General features: G+C 50.7%; 1 protein-coding gene across 3 annotated transcripts in view; it reads right to left on the bottom strand.

Moving 5' to 3' along the window:
- Nucleotides 1-7,240: 7,240 nt before the first annotated feature.
- The window catches only part of NUP214 (nucleoporin 214), a 98,572-nt gene continuing 82,198 nt past the window's right edge, over nt 7,241-23,614 (bottom strand). For all 3 annotated transcript variants that reach the window (XM_036117073.2, XM_036117074.2, XM_078061902.1), the window contains 6 exons: nt 23,166-23,319; nt 16,250-16,402; nt 11,890-12,061; nt 9,840-9,979; nt 8,997-9,021; nt 7,241-8,477 (listed from right to left, as the gene is read on the bottom strand). In XM_036117073.2, coding sequence (XP_035972966.2) covers nt 8,444-8,477; nt 8,997-9,021; nt 9,840-9,979; nt 11,890-12,061; nt 16,250-16,402; nt 23,166-23,319 — 678 coding nt within the window. In that variant the 3' untranslated portion in view covers nt 7,241-8,443. The remainder of the gene's footprint in view (nt 8,478-8,996; nt 9,022-9,839; nt 9,980-11,889; nt 12,062-16,249; nt 16,403-23,165; nt 23,320-23,614) is intronic.

The following is a 23,614-nucleotide window of genomic DNA, read 5'->3' as shown; positions in this document are numbered from 1 at the left end:
GCCCTCTGCCCTCTCCTACCCCTCAAAGCTTATGTTAACACCAGGGGCAAAAAACAAAACAAAACAAAACAAAAAAACCCACAACCGGAGTCATTATTTGACAGTATTAACACACCTACAGATGGTAATGGATCACCTTAACATAGGTCCCCAAGGTCCTGTGTCCTGTTACGAGGCAGCTAAGCCAAGTGTACCTCGAATATTCGATTTGTTCTTGACAGAAGTTTAGCTGTAAGACAAAATGAACATCTTTGATTAAGAATCTAATTGGAAATTAAATTGGCTTTTAGATTAGAATAGTTTTACCTACTCAGGCAAGTTAATCTCATGCCCTGATCAACATTACATGGCCAATTGAGTAGAGCTGTGCCCTTTCTCACTCCCAACCATCCAATCTAATCACTTCAGTATACAATACTCTTTATAAGCAAGATAAGCCATTGGAAAGAAAAGTGAGGGGCGCCTGGGTGGCTCAGTCGTCAAGCGTCTGCCTTTGCTCAGGTCATGATCCCAGGGTCCTGGGATCGAGCCCCACATCGGGCTCCCTGCTCCATGGGGAGTCTGCTTCGCCCTCTCCCACTCGCCCTGCTTGTGTTCCCTCTCTCGCTGTGTCTCTCTCTGTCAAATAAATAAAATCTTAAAAAAGAAAAGAAAAGTGAGTCGCAGAGAAGCCCAAGGTGCATTCTGATTTTATATCTAAGAGGCAAGCGGATGGATGCCATCATGAAAAGGCTCATCTCTACCATAAAGATCAGACTAGAAGCTTCTTCAGAAGTAGGGTTTTAATTTCTGTGTATCATTAGCAGGTTCCAGTTTCAGGCCCAGTGCATTTTGAGACCTCGCTTTAACATGGATTTCTGAAAAGTGAAATCTCAACCTCCACTGGTGCCATTCTACTGGGGGAAATTGTGCAGGGAGGGCATTAGGGACAGCCAAAGGCAATTAGGGATGGATCTTGGTAAACAGTCGGAGGTGGGAGGGAGGCAGGACCTGCCTGGTTTGCACCTTTGAGCTACGGGCACTGTTTTCCGAGGCCAAGCCAAAGCCTCAAACGGACCATGCGTTCCTGCTACTCCTCAGTCCTTTGGAGACCACAGAGACCCATGGTCTGCCAGATCCCCATCATGTGACTTCCAATAATTGATATCTACGGCTGAATATGTGAAGATAAAATATTTACCACAACAAGTTTGACCGTGGGTATTTTTCTTATCTAGTGAATATTCACTGTGCAAGCTGACCCATCAGGCATATCTTTTTAAGTTGTAATATTCTGAGAAAGATTTTACCTCTGGCCAGCCATTTCATTCGTTTGGGAGCCTAAAGAGCTAACAGAGCAAGCGACTCAGATCTTGCAACAGACTCAATTTTAGCTCGACTGCAGCCGTATACTAATGAGTGTAAGAATCGTTATGTACAGTAAAAGAGAAACAGGTCAGGGATGGGGAACTTCGCACTCTGCTCTCACTCCAATGAACAATGATGATGCAAGTACTACCAGCTTTATATACAATGTCTCATTTAATCCTCAACAAATCTAGATGAATGTATTATCACTCACCCTCTGTATGGATGATGCAACTGGGGCTCAGAGAGGTAAAACGACTCGTCTGAAGTCACACAGCTAGGATGGGATTCCAGTGCAGACAATACCCATGATCTTAACCAATAAACTCTACTTGCTAGAATGACTCACTTTTGTCTCGACTCCCTTCTGTGTTCAAGGAGGGAGTCAACCTGGATAATCTTCAGCCCTAAAATGCTAAGCTCCTCTGGCTCCCACCTGGGCCAGGTGATGGGGCCACAGAAGGAACTGCCTCCTCCCTGAACACACATCCGACAGCCAGCAACACACTTGGTGAGAGTAGCGCCTAGGTGACAAGTGCGTGGCTGGAACAGCCGGACCCAGCGTGCCATAGGAGAAAGCACGACGTGCCTGCTACGGTGATGCTGTCTTGGCGTGGGACCAGCACACAGGAAGTATGAGACGTCAATACAAGCTTCTGGGTGGTGACCGCTGGTCCCACCATCTGTGAGGCCGACAACTGCACAGCCGTCTGAGCACCACTTGGCTTGGAAGGCTCTGAGATGATGCTTATTCCTGTTTACAGAATGGCTCAAAATGAGGAAAGACAACCCTACAGACAAGAGTCAGGGGTCAGCCAGGCCAGATGCCTGAAGCCCTCGTGTGGGGAAGAGGCTCCAGAGCCAAATTTAGCTCCGAACGATTGCTGCTACTTGATAAACAGAGTCTCGGCTCCCTTGGGCCCTGGGCAAGGACGTGTTCAGGCTGCACTGTCCAATCACCCGTATCTAGAACCTTGAAAATCATTATAGCAGTTTCATTTCCCTACGCTGGGGCACATCTTGTTCCCTAAAACACAGAAAACGAAAGTGATTTAAAAGCAAACATTTCAAGACTTGAGAATTCAAAACGCTTCTGAAAATGCTGGCTGGTGACAGTCAAGCCGTTCCATCAGCTCATACAGCCCCTCTGTCAGCCACAGCCAGGGACTCGCCGGCCCTCCCTGCTCCTGCTGCACCCCGCTGGCCGGCTGGAGAGCTCTGGGGTGGTAAGATTAGCAAGGGCAGGACCAAAGAGGGGCTGGGGTGAGGTGGGAGCCGTGCTGCTGGCTGTTCTCCCTGCAGGGACAGAAACCTGTAGACTGAACGATGGCGGACCCAGGGGCTCCTTTTCCTGGAGCCAGCCCCCAGGCCCCTGGTGTGGTGGGCTCTTGACCGGCCCCCAACCCTCGTCGTCTCCTGCTGGGATCTGGCTGCCGAGCAAGCGCCGGCTTCTGTCTGGGAAGCTGGTCCGGGTGGCACTGACTCACGCCTCTTGGCGCTGGCAGACAAGGCGGACGCGGCCCCTGCCCTCCAGGAACTGCCTTTTTGGAGGGCGGGAGGCAGAGGACAGGCTAAACAAATAGAACAACCGAGTACACAAATAATAGTAATTGTGACGCATGGCTCCACGAGAGGGGAGCTGCCGTTCCCGAGCACGCAGGCGTTGGGGGGCAGTGGGCGAGAGGGCAGGGCAGGAGGACGCACGGCTGCGGACACCGAGTACGGAAGCTCCTGCAGAGGGAAGCACAGCGGGCCATCTGAAGAACGGAGAGAGTGCAGAGGGGCCTTGAGAGTCGGGAGGGCAGAGAGGCGAGACGAGGGGGCGGGCGAGGTAGGAGGGACCAGACGTGGGACCTGCAGGCTAGGGTCAGGACTCCAGCCGGAAGCGTGGGCACCGACCTCGGGAAGGGCAGGCAGCCAACCTCTTCTGTGTCCTCCTAGCCGGAGACCAGCTGGGCCAGCAGGGTGAGGTCGGGCAGTTGCGGTGCTGGGGGGACACCGTGATGGGACGGAGCCTGGCTCGCTACCACGTGGGCTCCTGCCTGTGTCCCCCTCCCACACACAGACTCTTTCACTGCAGCTGCCGATCTAGGGTCGAAAACAATGTGGAGAATCTCCGGCCAGGGCTGTGGAATGGACAGGATTCTATTTATAAGCAGAGAGGGGCTGAACAATGGAGTAACTACTGCCTCAGTGGGTCTGCGGCCTGACCTCCTGTGGGACTCTGGAAAGCCTCAAAGCCAGACCCCGGAAGAGACGGCACAGGAAGGAGGGGATGAGACCGCTCAAGGGCATGAAGCCAGCTGCTTCCTCCAGGGTCGGATCACCTCCATCAGAGAGCGGCTAGTAAGCCCCCATCTGCCTCTGGTGTGCACCAGCCTAAGCTCAACGGATTCAGCCTCTGCCCCACCTCCCTCCCGGGTGTGCTGTTTAGATGATGGCCACGTACCAGGTTGGAGCCAGCAGAATACGGGGGCAAGTAACCACACGATAGGTAGAACGTTTGCTGTGGTCTGTGTCCAAGGTCGGCTCACGTGCGTGGGGTAGGCTGGACAGGTGCACGTTAGTGTCCCTGGCACAAGCAGGCAGGTATCTCTTCTGAAATAATGACTACATTGGGGGAGAAAAATCATGAGAGCCAATGGTGGATGGCCCGGGGCTAGCAGAGGGCAGGGGCGTATGATGCCAGGCTGGGCAGGGGGCACTGCCCGGGTTCCTTCTGGCTCTATCAACACCTGGTTTAAGACTCAGCAAATGGCTTACTCTCCTGGCTTCATGCTCTCATCTGGAAGATGTGGGTCACAATATCTAGCTTGTAGGTTAAACGTGAAAATGTCCGTGAAGTGCTTAGGACAGACAGTACCTGGCACATAGTAAATCTACACTGAATCATCACTACTATCGTTGAATACAAGAGAGGAATGTGTGTTAGAAAACCCACAGGAAGTAAGCTATGCTTCTGTCCGGTGACACCAATCATGAAGCAGCTCCCAGCACGAGCTCTGAGGAATCTGGCTCCAGCAGAAAGTTCCCTGGTCACAAAGATTTGGGAGATGGCAGACTAGTTCATCTTCCTGATTTACGAAGCAAATTTGCATATTAAAGGCTCAACAGAGGCCTTTAATATGAAAATCTGTTAAATTTTGTTCTGTCCATTCTCCTCCCCAACTTAGCTGGCCACAGAGCCCTTTCTGTTTTGGCTGAATACAAACTTCCCCCAGGAATCACTTCAAACACAGAGGTCTGGGGGCCAGAACAGTCCCAGTCTTGTTTCCACACGCAAGCGAGGCAAGAGGAGACAAACCAGGGAGAACGAGGGTAGGAGGAGGGAGAGATGGATCCGGACAGACCGGCCCAGGGGTACCCCTGCCCTGCTTTCCACCCAGTAGGCAATACCTGAAAGGAACAGGAGTACGAATCAGCAGGCGCTCGGGGGTGCCAGCCGGGTGTTCTGGGAGACAGGGTGTGGAGCCGCGGGATGATGAAGCCGGAGGGAAGGGAGAGACTGAGACCCAAGCTTAGGAGGGTGCGGGGGCGTCACTCCTCCTCCTCCTCTGTCACCTTGTCACAGCCAGCTACACAGAGGCAGGAGGGAGGAGGGAGGAGTCATGCCAGGAGGCAGGGTGAGGTCAAGGAAGGTACTCTCCCACCTGCCATGATGAACAGAAGCCGTGTTTGGGAGCTGACAGCCCACCTGTGCTGCAATACATATCTCTATCTATAGATACATAGTGAGCAGATGGTCCAACAAGCAGCTGCAATGTAAAATGCGTGTCTCTCGTTGACAATTCAGAAAGATCCCTTACCTTGGATTAATGGCAAAAGAACCATGTCCATGGGAGTGAGATTCTCTTTCAGACACTCCCCTGGAGGGGACAATATTTCTGGTTATTGCAGTTAAAAGGTTTCTCAGAATGTGGCCCACAGACCACCTGAGGAGCTTGTTAAGAACATTCAAGGGCCCAAGTCAGCTCTCTGATCAGAATCCCAAATTAAAGTCGAGGACTCCTGCGTTAGAGCTTCGTTACGTGGGGGGCAATCCCTCACCCAGTGGAGTCCTCTGTTTGATGATGAGGGGCTCAACTGCCACGTGGAAGATACGCCCCTCTCCAAACCCAGAGAGGTTGAGGCGGGAACCTAGAACTTTTTACCCTGGAGGTAGGGCAAGGTCCTGTGAGGCAAGAACAGTCTACATTTAGTGAGAGCCTGCTTTGTGCCGGGTGCCCTGCCATCTGTCACGCCCCCCCATGAGACCCCCTGCGAGACCGGCCTTCCCATCTCCATCACCAGCGAGGGAAAGGCCCTCGGGACACCAGGAGGCCACGGTCCTCTCCTGCTTCTGGTGACAGAGCCCGTGAGGGTTAGGATCAGGTCAGCCTACCAAGTCCATACTCTCCCTGCAGCGCCGAAGACCTGACCTAGAAACTTCTCTGGACGTTGCCAGAACGGAGAGCAAAGCTGAGGGCCAGCACTGGATGCTCAACACAAACAGGAGGACGACACCGAGGGGACCTCTGCCTCAGGTCTCAAGGACTTCACAGCCACATCAACACACAAGGGGACTTGCACGCACACCTGTTTTATTATTCGGGTTCTTCTGTCCCTGAGAAACCCATTTTCTGGCCTCTATCGGTGTTGCCATCTGAAGCACCAATTACGAACATAGGACATTTATGTCTGGAAAAACCAAACAAAACACAACCTCGCTCATTAAACTGTCTTCCCCTTTTCCTTCCTGCCTTTCCTGTGCCACCCCAGCAGAAATAGAAATTGGGCCAGCGAGGCTGCCCACCTGCCCGCCGCAGCTGACCGTGCTGCAGGAGCGGGCAGGCCTCCTCGTGGGCCCGAGCAGCCCCTGTGGTCCCTTCCCCTCAGGGGGACCCGGGCCCCACACTCCTGCCCCTCTTCGGGAAGGGCTCACGCCTCTGGGAGCTCGGGTTTCAGTGGATGCACACAGCCAAGCTCCGGAGATGACCCTGGCCACCTACCAGTGTAATCGACCCCAGAAAAGGAAGGCAGAGGGGCCGGGGCACCAGCAGGGCATTCCTCTGCTGACAGTGAGTGGCGGGGGCGTTATCGGGTCGGGCACAGCTGATACGGCCTTATGGAGAGATGTCACATGCCACCTCTGTGGAGGATTAACGCAGAGAATTCGAGGTCAAGGGTTTAGGCCGAACCAGCTTCTATTTATAAAAAAGAGCCTCAGGGGGGAAACAGGAAGGCAGGAGACTGGCTCGGTGTGGGTGCCAGTCGGCAGGATGACACGCTGAGGCAGAGTCCGCTCTCATCGCCTCGCCTCCCTCAAAGCAGGGCCCTCCATCGGGAGCTTCTCCCAGGGATCTGAGTGCCTGCGGTCTCTAGATGGCCCGTGTGAACTACAGAGCGCGGGCAGGCGGAACAAGTCCCACGTCTGGCTGTGTGGATGTCGTGGGGACTGTCCCCCGCTCCACAGTTCAGGGGGCCTCGTGTGAGAGCAGGGCAGACAGGCTCTTTAGTTCCACACGGACCCAAACGGGTACGTGTTAAGCAGCTCAAGTCGAAGCTCTCTGAGAGGCAGATGCCCTGACTGACAGGAGGCACAGACAGACCCCTACTCTTTTCTCCTGCCGCACGGGGACCTAATTCTGGTTTGGGGTTCCTGAAACCCAACAGTGCCACACGATGACACTCCTCTTCTGAGGGGCCTAAGAACCAGGGAGCCCAACGCCCTGGGGGCGTCCGGGTCCAATTTCAGGCCTACTGAGTCACAGACTGCAGGACTGGGGCTCGAGGGCCTGTACTTCACACAGAACCTCCAGGCCAGTGTCGCAGAGGGGGACGGCAGAGCGGGCTGTGGCGCAGGGGCCCCGCCCCCACGGAATCAGCGAGACCACACTGGCTGTCATGGGACAGATACAGTCACATGGAAAACTTTTATTAAAACATTTTAAAATAGAACTTTCCAATATGTAAAACTCTAAACAACCCTTCCTGGCCCTCCCCTGCCACAATCCGAGCCAATGCACGGTCGCATCCCTGCCCGACGGGGTGTGAGGCAGTCCTTGTTTGTCGGCAACTGCCTAGGACACCACAGGCCCAAAAAGTGGAACATGCCCAGACCTGAAAGCTACTGCACTTCACGTGCTTTGATAAGACTGAAGTTGGGGTCCTTCCGCCACGCCGGCAAGCACGTGACTGTGGTGTCGGCTCGGCTCCAGGCCTGCCCCAGGGTTATCTGCACTGCGGGTCACAGGCAGCGGGCCAGGCGTGGGGACCAACGTCACGGTCACTGGAGATAAAGACGCTCTTCTCCATCACGCCTCTCCAGAGTCGAAGAAATCAGCCGTGGGACACCTAGCCCCCAGAGCCAAACCAAGCAGAGCTGACGGGGCTGGTCCAAGGGCAGCGTCCCTGTCATCAGCACCCACTGGCCTCTTTTCCATGCTCGTCTCACGGCCACCTGTACCTCCATTTAAGGTGCCACGAGCTCTTCTGAAACTCAGCTGATGCCCGTGTGAGGGAGTTCCTGGCCCTCCACCCAATCACAAGGCTGGTGCCTTGAGGGTCCTGACACCCAACAGCAGCAAGGACACGAAAAGGAGATACCAAGTTACGGCCTCAAAAAGGTGGCTGGCCAGCACTCCACCTCCTCCCTGGGCAAGGGCCTAGGCCCGAGGAGAGCGGGTCAGGGGAGAAGCTCCTGCCCACCCTCTGCGTGCATCCGTCTCCTACGCTGCTAACTTCTGGTGCCATCCTTGAAGACATACACTGCTGGCTGGCGGAAGGCCAGGAAGGTTTCTCAGAGCCACAGCGATGAGGAAACCTCTCTCCCAGGCTGTGACCTGACATAACCCACATACATTCAGCATGGAAACAGACCAGAGTTTAATAGTGGGGGACCGACGGTGGGGGTGGGGGGGCACGACAACCAACACGAAATCGAAAATAAAACAAACAAGCGATCAAGCATCTCTATAGAGTTTTGGTTTCTGCTGTTTCTTTCTGGGTGTGTGTTTCAGTGCGAATGTTCATGGGAAAGGACTGCTCCAGTGTGGCTCAGCGAAGAGGAGCTGAGAATGTAGTTGGTCACAGGAACTGAAAGAACACCGACACCCACTCAGCTTCTCCAGCCACCAAAGCCCTGGACAGACCTGCAAGGAAGTGCCGGGAGAGAGGCAGATCAGCGCCTGCTCTGAGGAAGGGCTTCGGGGCTCATGCAACTGCCTGTGGGCCAAATTCGGGACTCTGAATTTTTAATGTCATGCAATTCCACACAGCAGCACAGAGTAAGGATCAAAATGTAAGACTTGGTGATGGGCCTGGAGGCCTGCGGGCAGCACGAAGCTTCTGAGACACTAACAGGGAACTAAGGAACAGCATCTCTAGGGTCCCGCCCTCCAGCCTTTGTTCATCAGAAGGCACACTCCTCTCTCTGACGCGTGGCCCTCGAGGAGGCCAGGCTGGGCACCTCCTGCTATACTCCGCTGAGATCAGCAGGTGCACGAAACCCAAAACCTGCCGCTGAACCCCATGCTTCCAGGACAAGCTTATAAAATAGGAAAAACGGATCAAATGTACAAATAAAGCAAAAGTTAGTAGTGTAATGTTTTCACATACCACACACTCCTCCCTCCTTATTTAATGGCTGGAAACTGGAGGTGGATACTTACGAGTTGGATGATCCAAAGCTGAATCCTGAAAAAGATGGGAAGGGCGGAGTGAAGTGAGCGCGCACACACTCGAGAGGCGGAGGGGTGTCCTAGGCCCCACCGTGTCCCTCCCTTCACTCCCCGTGGAGAGCCCCGCTGGGTTGTTGGGGGACTTGTTGGCATTTCAGGGTTCTTCCCTCCCCGGTGCCCACTTTGGGCAGTGGGTCCCTGGCATGGCACCTCCCGCTCAGCTGCCCCGGGGCCACACGGACCCCCTTCATTACGAAATCATATTTTTCTCTTTTCATCCACTTGCTGCTTCTTGGGAGAAGCAAGACACTTGGGTTCTAGGCCCGGCTCTGTGGCTCACTCTCTGGCCCTTTGGGCAAATGGACCCCATGGGGTTTTTGTCTTCATTTGTAAAACAACAACGATGCCTGGCTTCTGCGCCTCATAAATGTGTTGTAGGGATAAAAAGCAGAACATACGTATTCCACTATCTGAAGAAGCGAGGGTGCAACAAATCAAAGACATTTCATCAAGTCTCTACATCTTATTGTTGGCATTTGCCACCTTGGATTTTTAAACCAAGGTCTAGTAAGACAATTTTTATTTTGGGTTCTTGTCTTGAGAGAAAAATTAAGGCAGTCATGCCTTTCTTTGGTAAGAAATGGCACAATGTTACACATCTAATTAAAGCCTAAGAAGAACATTTTGTCTTTCACCCACTTTCAGCCTTCAAAATACTAAACTGAATCGCCAGGTGAAAATCACTCATTTCTTTGGGTGCAGAGGCAGCGGAAGGCGTTTACTAAGGAGAAGGCAGGAGGGACTACGGTGAGGGAAACACGTCTGGCCACCTACCTCCTCCGCTCGATCCAAAGCCAGAGAATCCCCCGCTCTGGGTCCCAAAACCAGAGGTCTGTTGGGACAGTGATCCGAAAGTCGGAGCATTCTGACTTGCGAGGGTGCCGAAGGATGTGGTGTTGCTGCTGCTCCCAAACCTGGGTTCCAGGGAGAAAGCAGTTGGTGGTTGGCATGGCTGCACAGGCACCTGCTGCCCGGAGGCCTTGGCCTGCCTGCCACACACGAATCGAGGGGACATGCTTGGTTCAAAGTAGTGGCCTCTCAGAAAGAGCAGGCTAGAGCCCAGAGCAAATCTCAGCTTTGGGAAGGAAAAGGACAGGAACTCGATACGAAAACCAACCAGTCCAGGGTGTTAGCTTTTCTCCACTGTCTGGAAATTCCAGGACATCTGGAAATCGAGCAGCACTACACTTTTTGCTCTGTCTCCAATAATTCTCGGATTTTATTCCATCATTTTAGCATTTCTCTTTTATCGACAACCTTCTTCCCCCAGTTATTTGTCTTCAGCTCCTCTCTGGATCTTGATCTACTGACTTTTCACAACAAGATGAGGGGTCTTCTGGAAGCAGACTCTTGGAGCGGTCCTGACTGGTCCTGCTCTATTCCTACCCCTGCTCCGGGTCTCCCAAGAACAGTGGGAGCTCCTCAGACATCTGTCAGGGGCAGATCAGGGACCTGGGGAAAGGCGATGGGCTTCCGATATTACACTACTAACTTTTGCTCTATTTGTACATTTGATTTATGTGGGTGAACCCCCCCACCAAGGCAGAATATGACACTTTTCTACTAGTAAAGAAAATAGCAGGTTTCAAATAAATAAATAAACTTCAAGATTCCCAGTCAACCCAAACCCTCCAACTCTGCAGGACTCTGTGCTGGCCGGTCACTGGAGACATCAGTGTCCATTGGAACCTGCCAAGAATGCTAGTTAAAGTTGGTCCCAACTCTACTTTAAAAGCTTTCCTTAACTTTAATTCTTGGGGTTTCCTGGGGGAAACTTAAAAGAACCATTAGTCTCTACATGAAATCCAGGAAGCAATCTATCAACTCGCTCACTTTCTGGAAACTTGCCAGCATTTCCGCACCAGCATCTTTCATGGGGAGGGAAAGGGTATGAGTAAAAACATACTTTAGTTTACTTTCAAGATAAAGATGCTATCACCTCGCCAAGACTCACCCTAAGTATCCTGACCATTCCCCCAAACAAAGTTCCCACCCCCTCCCCGCGTCTTGAGCTTTTACGCATCCCATGTCCTGCGCCCAGGGCCAGGTCCACCAGACGGTGACTTCAGATGCTAATATGTCCTCTGAACGAGGCCCTTTGTAGTCATCACCACAGACATTTTATCAGGACTTTGTGGTGTGGTGAAGGCTATTTATTTTCTCCTTGAGGTTTTGGCAACCAGACTGAATTTCTGGGGCCCTTAAAAGCCAATCCCTAATATGGCATTTTCAAGGGAGGATGTGCACGAGGCGGTAAGAGCAGCTTTGAAAGCTGAGCAGTCACGGAGACTCTGAAATGTGCAGGGGGCCCAGTCAGTGCCCAGTGGCCCTGGGCCTGTGAACCGAATACCCACTCTGGGGGTCACGAGTGGAACGAGGGACACGAGGAGTGGTTTGCTCAAGGACAATGGGTCGACGACACAACAGTCCCAAGAGGAAAGAATGTGGCGAAAACTATTCATCTTGAATCCCCTGACAGAAGTCACCACACCAGGGGCAGGCCCAGCCCTAAAGTAGCCAGGACAGGACTTTCCTTGAATCATCCTTCCGTTCCACCAGGGGAACAGGGCCCGCCAACCAGTACTCTACGTTTTCAGGCGACGGCAGCACAGCCAGGTCCACCCGCACACTCGGCAGAGTCTGGCTTGGAAGGAGGGGGCCTTCCCCAGGGACGAAGAGGCATCGTGGACTGACTTGTTCGTGGATTTTGAGGGAGGGGGGCTCAGCTCAGTCAAGAGTAGGGAAAACCAAGAACTGTCTCTCCAAGCCAGGAGCAGCGGGCCCCGCACTCTTGGCCGTCCCCAGGCCCGCCCCGGGGGCTTACCCGAATCCTCCCGCGCTGGCAGCCGCAGTACCCTCTCCGAACACTTTGCCTCCCGTCGAGCCCAGAGGGCTTGTAAAGGCTGGGGCTGAACCGAATGCTGGCACCCCTCCAAACCCAGGGGATCCCCCAAAAGTAGGAGGGCTGCCAAACACTGGAGCAGCACCGAAGCCACCTGAGCAAAACAGAGGCAAACAGACAAACAGGGAAAAAGAAAGGAGACAGGAAGAGAAGACAATGAGCGGTGAGAAACCAAATCAAAAGAGGAAGGAAAACGGGGAAAATAGGTTAGAAATTCAAATTCAAAAAACTGTGACTGGGGGTGAAAGCCTTTCTAAATACCGAACCACCCCCTCCATTTCTAGCAGAGGGGTCGTGTCCACCAGGGGAGCTCCTTGAAGCCCTAAGAACCCAGCAGACCCCGTGTTTGTATGTGAGACCCTCGAGCCCTCCCATGGACAAGCTGGAAGTGTCTGCTCCCAGTCTTGTGGCATCAGATTGTGACCAAGAACCAAGAACCAGCCTGGCGCATTTCTGACCCCTTCTCAGCCCCACTGCGCTGTTCTGAGGCTCCTCGCTGAAAAAGCATTCTCGGAAACTCCGATCCCGGCCCAGGTGTCAAAGATGACAGATGTTGTTACTATCACGACACAGGCTAGGCTTCCAGCTGCGTGAAAACACACATTATAAAGCCAGAGGCTCAAAGTCTCCTCTCAGGGAGAACCTATGAACTGGGTTACAGAAGAGATGGAGAGGCGCACGGCACTGGTGCTCAGCCAGGGGCTTTTTATTTATTTAAAGCCTTATGGCTCTCACATCTCTCTCCACAGTCTCTCTGCACAGAATTTCTTACAAAATGCTTTCTCTCTGCAGTCAGGAGCTACTCCTCAATAAAAAAGCACACCAAATTTGCTCTCTGGAGGAAGGCTGCTGGATAAATGTGATAAAACAATCCATCAGTCCTGAGGAGAGCCACCAGAGCCCCTGACGTCCCCTGCTGCTCACGTGAACGGGGCGGGGGGGCGGGGGGCAGGCACACGCACAGGCCATCGTGCTGACGGTCAGGTGCGCTGAGGCGGCCTCCTCAGATTGGCAGAGATGCCCACCGGGCGGGAAGGCTGGCCATCCTTCTCTATCCCTCGTGCTCCTGAGGGGGTTCTCAAACCCCAAGATTCTGTGTACATCATTTTAGGCTATGAGCTGGGACCCTCAGTGAGTGTCCATTGAACAGAATGGACTAAACTGGTGTAAGAAATGTGCTCTAGAAAGGAGTATTTCTTAAAATGAGTACTGGCTTAAGGAGCCACGTGCTAAAGGGAATGACAGTGGCTTCAGCACAAGGAAAGAGGCGCCAGGGACACTATTCTTGCCCCTTGCGGAAAGTGAGTCCTGCTGTCAGAGGCACGAATCAGGCCTTCTTACATAAGCATAATCACACCACAAGCTTCTGCTACCTGAATCAGGAAAGATCAGACTCTGGGTAGGAAAAGCTGTTAGCTGAATTCTTTCGTTATTTGTTATCTTGCGATTCAGTCACGTGCTTATCATTGCTAGTGAAGATACTTTTTGCTAAGGCTCATGTTTGGGTTAACATTCTAGATTTTCAAACCTTGAGTGAAATTCCAAGCCATGATAATGGAGACTGTCGGGTTACAAATATAAGAGACTGGAAAAAAAAAAGTGCTAAAAAACCCTTGCAGCTGAATTATTTACGACCGATCACAGATCTAGTTACACTTTCTTCCTAGACACACGCAGCTGGACCTGGTGCCTTGCGCACAATATTACTCCGACTTCTTGATGGAGGGTGAGTGAAAAATGAGAAGTCACAGTGATACAGAAAGAAAGTAAACTGGACAGGGGAAAGGAGATTAAACATGCGCACACACACGTGTGCCACCCCTCGCCCCCACATGGACACACACCACACCCACACAACGCATACACATCTACCCTCACATACACACCCCACATATACACACACACACCACATACACACTACGCTGACATACACAACATACACACACACATACAATAAGCCCCGAACAACAAACCTGGGTCATAGCTAAGTGAAACAGGAGGAAAATGGTCACTCTGGTATTATTTTTTGGAGATAGGCAACCCACTCCTGACACTAGGAAGGATTTGATTTTATTAGATGCTACATTTTCATGATTTTCTTCTCCAGAAGAAAGAGAAATTCGCTATCAATGATAATAAAATACCTGACTTACTGAGGGCCCCTGCGTGCCAGGTACAGCACCAGCTGCCGCACAACACTGCCTTAACCCCCCCGTCCACCCGGGGAGCCTACCTTGCAGGTGAGGGAACAGGCTCCGAGAATGTATCTGCCCAAGTTCAGCCAGCTGATCGTGGTAGCGCTGGGCTGAGTGACTCAAGAGAGCACCTACCCCCTAACTGCATGGGTCAGCCTGCCTCCCTCCACCACAACTGGGGTGAGCCCGATGGGCTGGGCACAGTGGTCTGGACCCACCTCTGTCCCCCCACAAGTAATCTCCAGCACTACTATTTCCTAAAGCAACTGTACTGAGGGAGGATGGACACTTCTGGAACTTTCCCAAACCCATCAAAAATGGTCCATCTAACATCGGTATTCAAGCAAAATGCCAATCGTGATGTCTTAGGCATTTGCACTGCCTGGGCAGGAAGGATGACTCCTTTATTTAAAGCACCCTTTCCTTATGCTCAGGACTCTGTGGCACCTCCTTCTACAGCAGGAGAACTGCCATGAGTCCTGCAGCAAGAGCCAAAGTGCCGGAAGCACAGGACACGGGCTGCCTCCACCCTCACTGTCACCCTCGTGGCTACCGGTTCATTCATCCCTTGTAGCTTTCTCGGTCTTCACTCTGAGGGATTTCATGGGGCAAACAATCAAACAGGAAAAGTATTCTGAAAGGTAGGAGGATACATTTTCTCTAAGACTAAAAAAATAAAAGCATAAGATTCTCAAAGTCAATTGGGACCTGATTCCAGGATAAAGAACAACATATAAAAAAACCACATGAATCAAAAAAAGAAAACCAAAAACCAAAAACCAAAACAAACCATTATCCAGTTCCTTAAAAAAAAAATAAATTAAGCCTCGATGATTAATGAATTAAAATTTCTTAGTCAAATGTTTGCTTTGTTAACTAGGCCCCAGAGCTTTGTAACCTTTTCATTTTTAAATCCTTCACTGTGAGGAAGGCTGGGGGCAAAATAAAGCTGCAATGCTCATGTCTAGTGCATTTTAAATTCTAGGAAGAATCAAAAACTGGAAGCCAAAGACTAAGCCACCCGAGCCACAGGTCTGAGTAATGGAACACAGTGCATGGAAACCACAGCAATTTAGGTTCTAGAAGGTGGGATTCCAGGCATGGAACGTGGAGCGGTCCTAAGTCAGAGCCACCTACACATCTGGTCCTCGGTAGGGTCCTTCCTCTGGAATTCACATAATTTCAAAGGCTCCCAAACACACGAGGGACAAGCATCCTGACTGCTCCCCCTTGGGGAGTCTGCTTTAAAGAACTCCTTTCTCTGCAAACATCCTCTCAAACTCTGCCACTGATCTTTTTTTGGGAGAAAAAAGTTTTTTCACACAATTTTCCATGCAACAGGGGTAGGAATGCAGACCCTCTGTAGATCTGAGACAGAAAGAGGACAGAGAGGCAGTTGACAGAACTGAAATATGTTTGTGTATCGAAACATGTATTGTTCCTTAAATTCTTAAATTATAAACGTCGTATATGATCACAGAAAAGTCACACTGTTCCCAAATGTATACTTTACAAGTAATGCTGGGATAAGAAGTAGTGCTGGTGGTACTCTTTACTCTTGATCCCACCGGCGTGTTCTCCTCATGAGAAGTAACTGTGCTGTGTACTTACAGTAAGTGGATGTTGTATGGGAACACGTATTTGTAATGTATTTATGTATGTTACGCTCAAAAGTTAAAAAAAAAAAAAAGTGACTTGAGAAAAAGGACAAATCAAAAAGACATAAAAACTAAGCAGACCACCTGTCTTGCCCATGACCACGAATGGGACCCAAGCTCTTCTCTGACTCTGGTGTTTTCTTGTTTATATTTTAGTTATCACTGTCTCGTATGTTCCCTTATTTTGGATGCTCTGCACTTGCTGAATATTTACATTCTTGCTTTTAACATGTCTTGGAGACCTAGAACAGTGTTAGGAACACAGTAGATGCTCAGTAAATATAAAAATGAATTGGGGAGAAAAAGTCACTTCATCTATGCTCCAATGCTACTCTCTTGAGAGCCGCCCTAGAGACATCTCCTTCCAGGTATCTACACGTATGTAATATCCATCTAAAAATAAACCACAGCTAATAAGTATCAGAGTACCTGTTTTATTTGGAGTAGAAAACCCGAAGCCTTGGGATGCCACACTTCCTCCTCCAGAGCTGAAAGTGCCAGCAGGTTTCTGCTCTCCAAACGATGAGCTGGCAAATCCACCAAATGTCTTGGCCCCACTGTTTCCGAATAGATTAGAGGTATCTAAAGAAAGGGGGAACATGTTGAGGGAGATCAGAGGTAGAAAAATGTCCTTATCTACTTTGAACAGAAAAGAAACTGCAACTAGGTGTTTGAGGAGAAGCAAGTGACAAGTCTGGAATTCAAGGGAGCCGAGCTATGGTGAACACCTCCTGTGATTTGCCTGCATGTTGATGACAAGTTCTTCATCTCTGGGAGCCCAGGCTCCAGGTTCTACGGGCACACCATACAGGGGAGCTGCAGCAGGGCCCAGTGAAGAGGCTCCTTTGCAGAAACGTGTCTGTGCTCCCGCACATATCAGGTCTATCTACCAGCTTCCCGCGAGACGTTTTCTTCTGAAGAAGAGGGCTCGGTTTCATTCATCTCCTCACATGAAAACTAACTTCATGTTTTGTCGAGCTAGAGAAAATAAAGTCAGAGCAAATCCGAAGCAAGCTTAATGGCTTCCAGCTTCCTGCTTTTACAGTCAGGTTGGACATGTCTGCTGTTGCCCGATCTGCTCAGGGAATGGCAGTGAAACAAGAAAAACCATGATGCTCCTAACTCTGATCTGAGGGGAGCTAGAGATGTTCTGAAGAACGTAAGAGGCAGCAAGACTTCCAGTCTGATTTCCTTTTCCTAAGCGGTTCAGTGAAGCCCTTGACCTTTCAGATGCTTATCTAGGTGAGTCACTCCCTCTACACACTGAAGCCACACCACAACTGAAAGGGATAAAGGAAACTAACTCCTAAAAACCAAGACGGGTAAGAAGTGTTTTGTCGGTTATAAGAAATGCAAATCTGACCGGTAACACACATAAGTAGCCAGAACCATATACACAGAAGCACTTGGGAACACAAACAGCACACTAGCAGGAATTTTTCTTTCACCCTTTTTTGGGGGAGAGGGGAGGGACAACTCACACTTCCCCACGGTGTTTGGATGGGTTTTATTAAAGTAAGTTTGCACCCAAAGAAGGCAGGGAGAAGCTGTCCCGAAATGGGGTCTAGGCCCAAAGGCACAGGCATAAGCTGGGCGCTGACTAGATGCTCCCGGCGGGTAATGGAGAGCGTGGGCCACATCACCAAGTGAGAAGAGCAAGCATCTGCACGGGCGGTCTTCCCCCATGCCGATCAGGTGCTCGCCAAGAAGGTGATGGAGAGAATGCAGGGGAGCAAGTCACTCTCAAAGTCCAGTTGTTTGAAGAGGTGGTCCTCCACTAACCCGTCAATCCCAAGGCCCCCCATCTCGCTCCGCTGCCAGCCCCACCCCCGTGGGAGATGTGACTGTCAATACTTCCAGTTGCAATGCTCTTGGTCTACGATCCAGGAAGTGAACAGCCTTATCTCAGGGACATGACCACCTTGAATTTTTAGGCACCAATACACAGAGCCCTAGGCCACCATATGGTCACCTGCTCTGTGAAACTCCTGCTAGCAGTTTGAGAGGCCGGCTAGGAGTGCGCCAGACACTGATGGCGGGAGGGGTTCACAAACTCCTTTTCATCACCCCTATACGCGGTACCACAGGATTATCCATCTCCCTTTTGTAGAGGGATTCATAGGGAGAGCCTACAAAATGTTTTTTTTTTTTTTTTTACAGATTTTATTTATTTATTTATTTGACAGAGAGAGAGAGAATACAAGTAGGCAGAGCGGCAGGCAGAGTGAGAGGGAGAAGCAGGCTCCCCGCTGAGGAAGGAGCCCGATGTGGGACTCGATCCCAGGACCCTGGGATCATGACCTGAGCTGAAGGCAGCTGCTCAACCGACTGAGCCACCCAGGTGCCCCCAAAATGTCCTCTCGAACAGCCTGAGCTTTCCATCAGTGTGCCAGCTTGGAGGCCACGTTTTCTTCTTTCAGAGACAGTACATTCATTCGATGCTGAAGATGAAAAATGGGCTCCTCAGCCATTCCTTCACTCGGTACCTCAGGAACAGAGGGCTGCAACTTTCTGACTTTGTTAGTACCAACGCAGCAAAAATTCCAAATAGCAAATCAATTCAAGTGCGAGATCTGGGGCTAGCTCTCCTCTTGGGAGAAATCTGAGATACAGAGATGAAATGATTTTACCGGGATGATGCCGGGACTGGAATGCCTGAAGTCAGAGAACACAGAAGTTTCCAGGCATTTTTTGCCCCTTCATCTCCTTGAGACGCCTCTGTCTGAAGATGCTCATGAGCGTTACAGTGGAATGCACGAGTGTTCTGCAGTCAGTCCTGGCTCAGGACACCTAGCAGCTAGAGGCAAGGACTTCACCTTCCCAAGTCCCAGTTTCTTCTGCGACAAAATGGGGATAGCAAGGGGGGGGGGTCCACACGGCTGCTGTGAGGATCAGATGAGCTGACATGCGCAGAGTGCCTAGTTGGGCCGATGGCGGATCCTCAGGAAATAGAACTTCCCCTCTGTTTCTTTAACTCTTCCTCCTACTACATCCCACTTGTGTTCGATATAAGACACAGAGCAGATCAGTGGCAGAAAACGTAATCCTTTTCATTTTGCAAAGATCCTGAGAGTTAAACCAGTCAAGTTGTAACAGTTTTCGTTCGCAGTCTCAAGAGGAGCTCTGCATGTTGAAATGTTTTAGGATTTATTCAAGCGGCTCTGAAGCAAAGTGGCATTAAACGAGGTCTGCTTCTCTGTTTCCATGGTCAACAACGTGCTTCTCGGTTCTCTCCCAGTAGCTCCAAAATAACACAGTCCCTGGCTCTTAAAATACGGCAAGTACGAGGGTTATCTTGGTTGTTGGAACACTATGTCGTCGTAGGAGATGCCTCTTCGCTTGTGGGTAGGGCAGCTGGAAGAAAGCCTGTCTTCACAGAGCTGGCTGGTCACTTCTACTCTCGGGGGTGGCGAGTCCAGGGACAACCGGCGTCTGCTCTGGGCTTCCCCCTGCTGGCACGACATGGGTCCTCCTGGGTCTTTTATTTGGCAAAAAACACTTGCCTAACCCAACATCAGGGTCCAACCGTACTTCAATTAAATTATACCTGATATAAATTTGATATAAACACTATCACAGAGACTAGGTCTCATGTCATTCTGCGGGTCTAAAGTCACTAATTAGAATTTAACACGCACTGAGAAGGGGGTTCCTCAAGAAGCTCTGGCCCAGGATACTTTCCAAGACATTTTCTTAAAGAACAGTTGTAGAGGGAGCCTTGTGGGCCCACAAGATTGTCCTTAAATGGCTTCTTTATCCTCATGCAAGTATGTCTTTCAGGTCTCTGAACAGAAAGAATGTGCTGAGGATGGTTCTAACCAGTGTCCTTAGGACAAGACTCGAGGAGGCAATAAGTCCTTACAGGTAACAGTGTAGGGTGGTGCTGAATTTTAAGTGACCCCAGGGGTTAACCGTGTATCTCAGGTAGTCCCTGGGGGCAGAGAGCGCAGAAACCTTTAGGAGGTGGGAGCTTCTGGATAAAGAACATGCCAACTCCCAGCAACAGTGTTCCTGGCTGGTCTTTCTCCATCAGGGCAGAGGTCTAATGACTTCTCAGGGCTGAAGAGGGCAGCTTCAGGACCAGGCAGCCTGGAGCCCACATGTCACAAGGGAAAACTGCTGGCTGCTCAGTCTGTGCTCAGACCTCTATCTGCAGGGGAGCATGTTCGATGCCACCGAGAACGAGCCCGAGGGCTGTCAGACAAGACACACCTGGGAGGAACTGTGCTCCGTCGCAAGGCTAGGAAGATCTCAGGAGGCAAGGGGGTGGATCAGAGTTCTGGAAACATACTCGGATTAAACCCTGGCTCCTCCACTTTACGGCTGCTACCTCTGTAAGTCCACATCCCTTCTCCGAGCCTATCTCCTTATTGGTAAAATGGGGGCAGCCACATCTAAAAGTCCTGTTGTAAGAAGCAGCCAGCCCACCTAAACGGAGCATCTGGTGGACAGTAGGTGGCCCATAAAGATCCGTTCCCTTCCACCTGATGTCACATGAAGGAATGGAACACAAGGGCTGCTGGATTCCAGACGCAGGCGTAGACTTACAGTCACCCTTAAAGGGAGGGTGGGTTTGGCAGGTGGAGTGGAGGGAGCAGGGGAGCCCTGGCACTGAAGCGGGGAGAGAGGAGCGGCGCGTGTACGAAGGATGGCCAGCAGACAAACTGGCCAACGCAGAGAGAGCATGCTGGGGGAACAGAAGAGTGTGCGGGGCAGCTCACGGAGGGCCCAGACTTCCAAGCAGAGGAGCTGGCTTCACGTCGGTGGGAAGCTGCAGGGGGTTTTGCGTAGGGAGAGAGGCAAAAGCAAAGCAGAGTTAAAAACACTCAGCTTGGTGTGAATGTCCACATGCCAGGGGAGGAGGATGGAAGCAGGGAGGGGAGTCTGGAGACTACTGTGATAACCCAGATGACAATGGGGACATGCCTGCAAGGCCAGAGAGAAGCAGTAGAGAAGGAACCGTTTGAAAGGCAGGAAGAGAAACCAGGAGAGTCGGTCTATACAGCCCAGGAAAGACGTTGTGCTCAAAATGTCAAATATTGCAGATTCACCCAAAGAGAAAGAGGCTGTCCCCGGTGGTTCGCAGAAAGCATCCTTAGCTCTGGTGAGGACAATGCCTGTCCCCAGATGACCTCTAGCTCCATCTCCTCCACCGTTCTTCCCCTTCTCCTGCACCTGGTCCTCTGGGCTACAGAGGCTCCTGTCCCTTTCACTATCGAATCAGACCTTCAGTTTTCAAAACAAAAGAATGTTTAAGTCTTTTCTGTACCTGAAACTTCTCTTACCATAAAAGTAAACTGATGATTTATAAAAACCAATGTTTAGGAAAATGAAGACCAGCAGGTGTCTGGTATCAAGAATCTGGAATAATCCTATAAAAATACCTGGTTTAATTTTAAACCGGAATTAAAGAATTGGAAAAACGCTGTGCCAGTGAACAACGGACTGGGGGTAGAGGAGGGCAGTGCTGACTTGCCCTGTTGTCCAATTCCCATGGGGTACACACTCGCATAATGGCAGAGTTCAGGCTGCCCGACACGAGGTCACTGGATGCAGAATTGGAGATGTGTGCACAGCCGGCTCTCACGAGCCAGGGCAAGCCATCGTCAGTCCCCCACCGAGAGAAGGCAATTCGTTGACAGGTAAGAGCCAGGGCCTAGGAGATGAATCAGCCAGGAGGAAAGGGGATTTTACAAGGGTATGACATACTTAAGTTTCAACAAAACTGGTTAGTAACACAATCTCACAGATGGTAACCTACCTACGGGAGAAACCCACATTTCTAAGTAGCATGTTACCAAGTGCTTCTTCTGTGCCAGATGCTGTTCTGTAGGCTACATATGAACTAGCAGAGTCCTAGATCTGCCACTTTCTGGCACTTAAAATCACCTCACCACTCAGGGCCTGTTTCCTCACTGGAAAATGGAGAGAATGCCACACAAGGATCCTGTTGTCCAACTATGTGCTATGGAGCCCTGCGGTTCCACGCTGAGAGCTGGGCGCGGGTAGATGGGGAAACCACCCAGCATCTCTGGTTCTTGACCCCTACTTCCAAGCAGACCTATTTTTACTTGTTTTACGCATCAGGATTCTGCTTAGAAGTTCATCTGTAGAAAGTGTTTTGAAAACTACTAGATTCGGTTTCTAGGATCCCTTCATTCTAGGATTTTTTTTTTTTTTTTAAAGATTTTATTTATTTATTTGACAGAGGGTGCACAAACAGGGAGAGCAGGAGAGGGAGAGGCGGGCTCCCTGCTCAGCAGGGAGCCCGACGCGGGGCTCAATCCCAGGACCCTGGGATCATGACCTGAGCTAAAGGCAGACGCTTAACCGACTGAGCCACCCAGGCGTCCCTCATTCTAGGATTCTAAATTTTTCCCAGAAGACTGAAAGCTAAAGAACAAAAATTTCTGCTCATATAATTTCACAAGTGAAGAGGTCTGTGTCTCTTGACTCTAATCTTTCCTTCTGTGTTACTTAGGTGGACAGTGACATCAAAACAACTGATCAGTGACTCTGGAGACTCAGGACAGAGAACTCTGCTTGGAACTGCATGAGCCTTAACGTGAAGGGAGTATCTGTCCTGTCTGAGAACATTAGCTCCCGATTCTCGAGGATCTTGTGTTAGCACAGCAGACGAGAGACGCTCCGTGTGCGGCGTGGTAAACGAGGGAAGCAGAGATGAAGATGACAGGCCCCCAACTTCCCATCTCAGCCTCCATCTGCAGCAGGATTTTTTATTTTTTTCAGATTAAAAAAAACAACAACAACCCAAATTTCTTTCATTTCTAACCACGAATAGACAGATCAACAAAGAATTTGAAAAATTAGCTGGAAAAAAAGTGCCAGCAGAACGATACAGCTTCATTTGAAATGTGAGATGAGAAATAACGAAGGCTCTGAGTTTTGGGTAATATTTCTCTGTGGCAGCTGAATTTTAAAGCAAATTCAGAGAGTACTACACAACGAACATCCAGATGCTCCTTCTCCAAGCACACCCAGCTTGCTCTGCTGCTCTCATTTATGCCTGTCCGCTTGCATTCACTTCAAGTCATTTCAACCCTAAGAAACAGAGCAATGTGGGCCTTGGGAGAGAAGAGGGGAGGAGCTCAGTGCACAGACATTCACCCTGCAGCTCTGATGTCTTTTCATGATTATATAGGACATCTCATTAAAAAACCAAAAATCAAAATCAAAACAGATCACACTGCTTTGATCCATATATTAAACAGGCCTTCTAGACCCCCTCTTTCCTTTCTACACTTGTCACCAAAGCTCTGCTCGCACCACAGGGATGACAATGGCATTATGGGGCCAAGGGACTGGGAAAACGGTCTCAACTTACTTGGGGTGGCTGCAGATCCAAAGCCCCCGCTGGCCGAGCTGAATGGGTTTTTGTTGGCTGCATCCTGGCTGGGTTTCCCTCCAAGGCCACTGAAGAAACCTCCCCCTCTTCCAGTGTTTCCAGACCCAAACATGTTCCCACTGCAAGAGGGCTGCTGGAAAACAAAAGGGGCAGGAAGCGAGATAGGATGAGAGGTCATCGTCAAACGGCAGGCCACATCCGCGGAAAGAAGGCGCTCACCGCTGGGACAAAGGGAAAAAGCAAGAGGACTCTGATTAGTTCTGGGACGGATGCTCTAACACCCACAAAAGAAGCTGGACTCTGGACAGGGACTTCCTACAAATCAGAAGTTCTCAAGCTATTCCATGTTCACAGTTCTCTGAAAACATGATTTATGGGAGGAGGGAACTTTGAATGTTTATCTGCCCTGCTGCCTCCAGTCTCTGCTT

The sequence above is a fragment of the Halichoerus grypus genome, chromosome 14, assembly GCF_964656455.1.
Source record: "Halichoerus grypus chromosome 14, mHalGry1.hap1.1, whole genome shotgun sequence".
Taxonomy (NCBI): domain Eukaryota; kingdom Metazoa; phylum Chordata; class Mammalia; order Carnivora; family Phocidae; genus Halichoerus; species Halichoerus grypus.
This window is presented reverse-complemented; position numbering and strand designations above follow the sequence as displayed.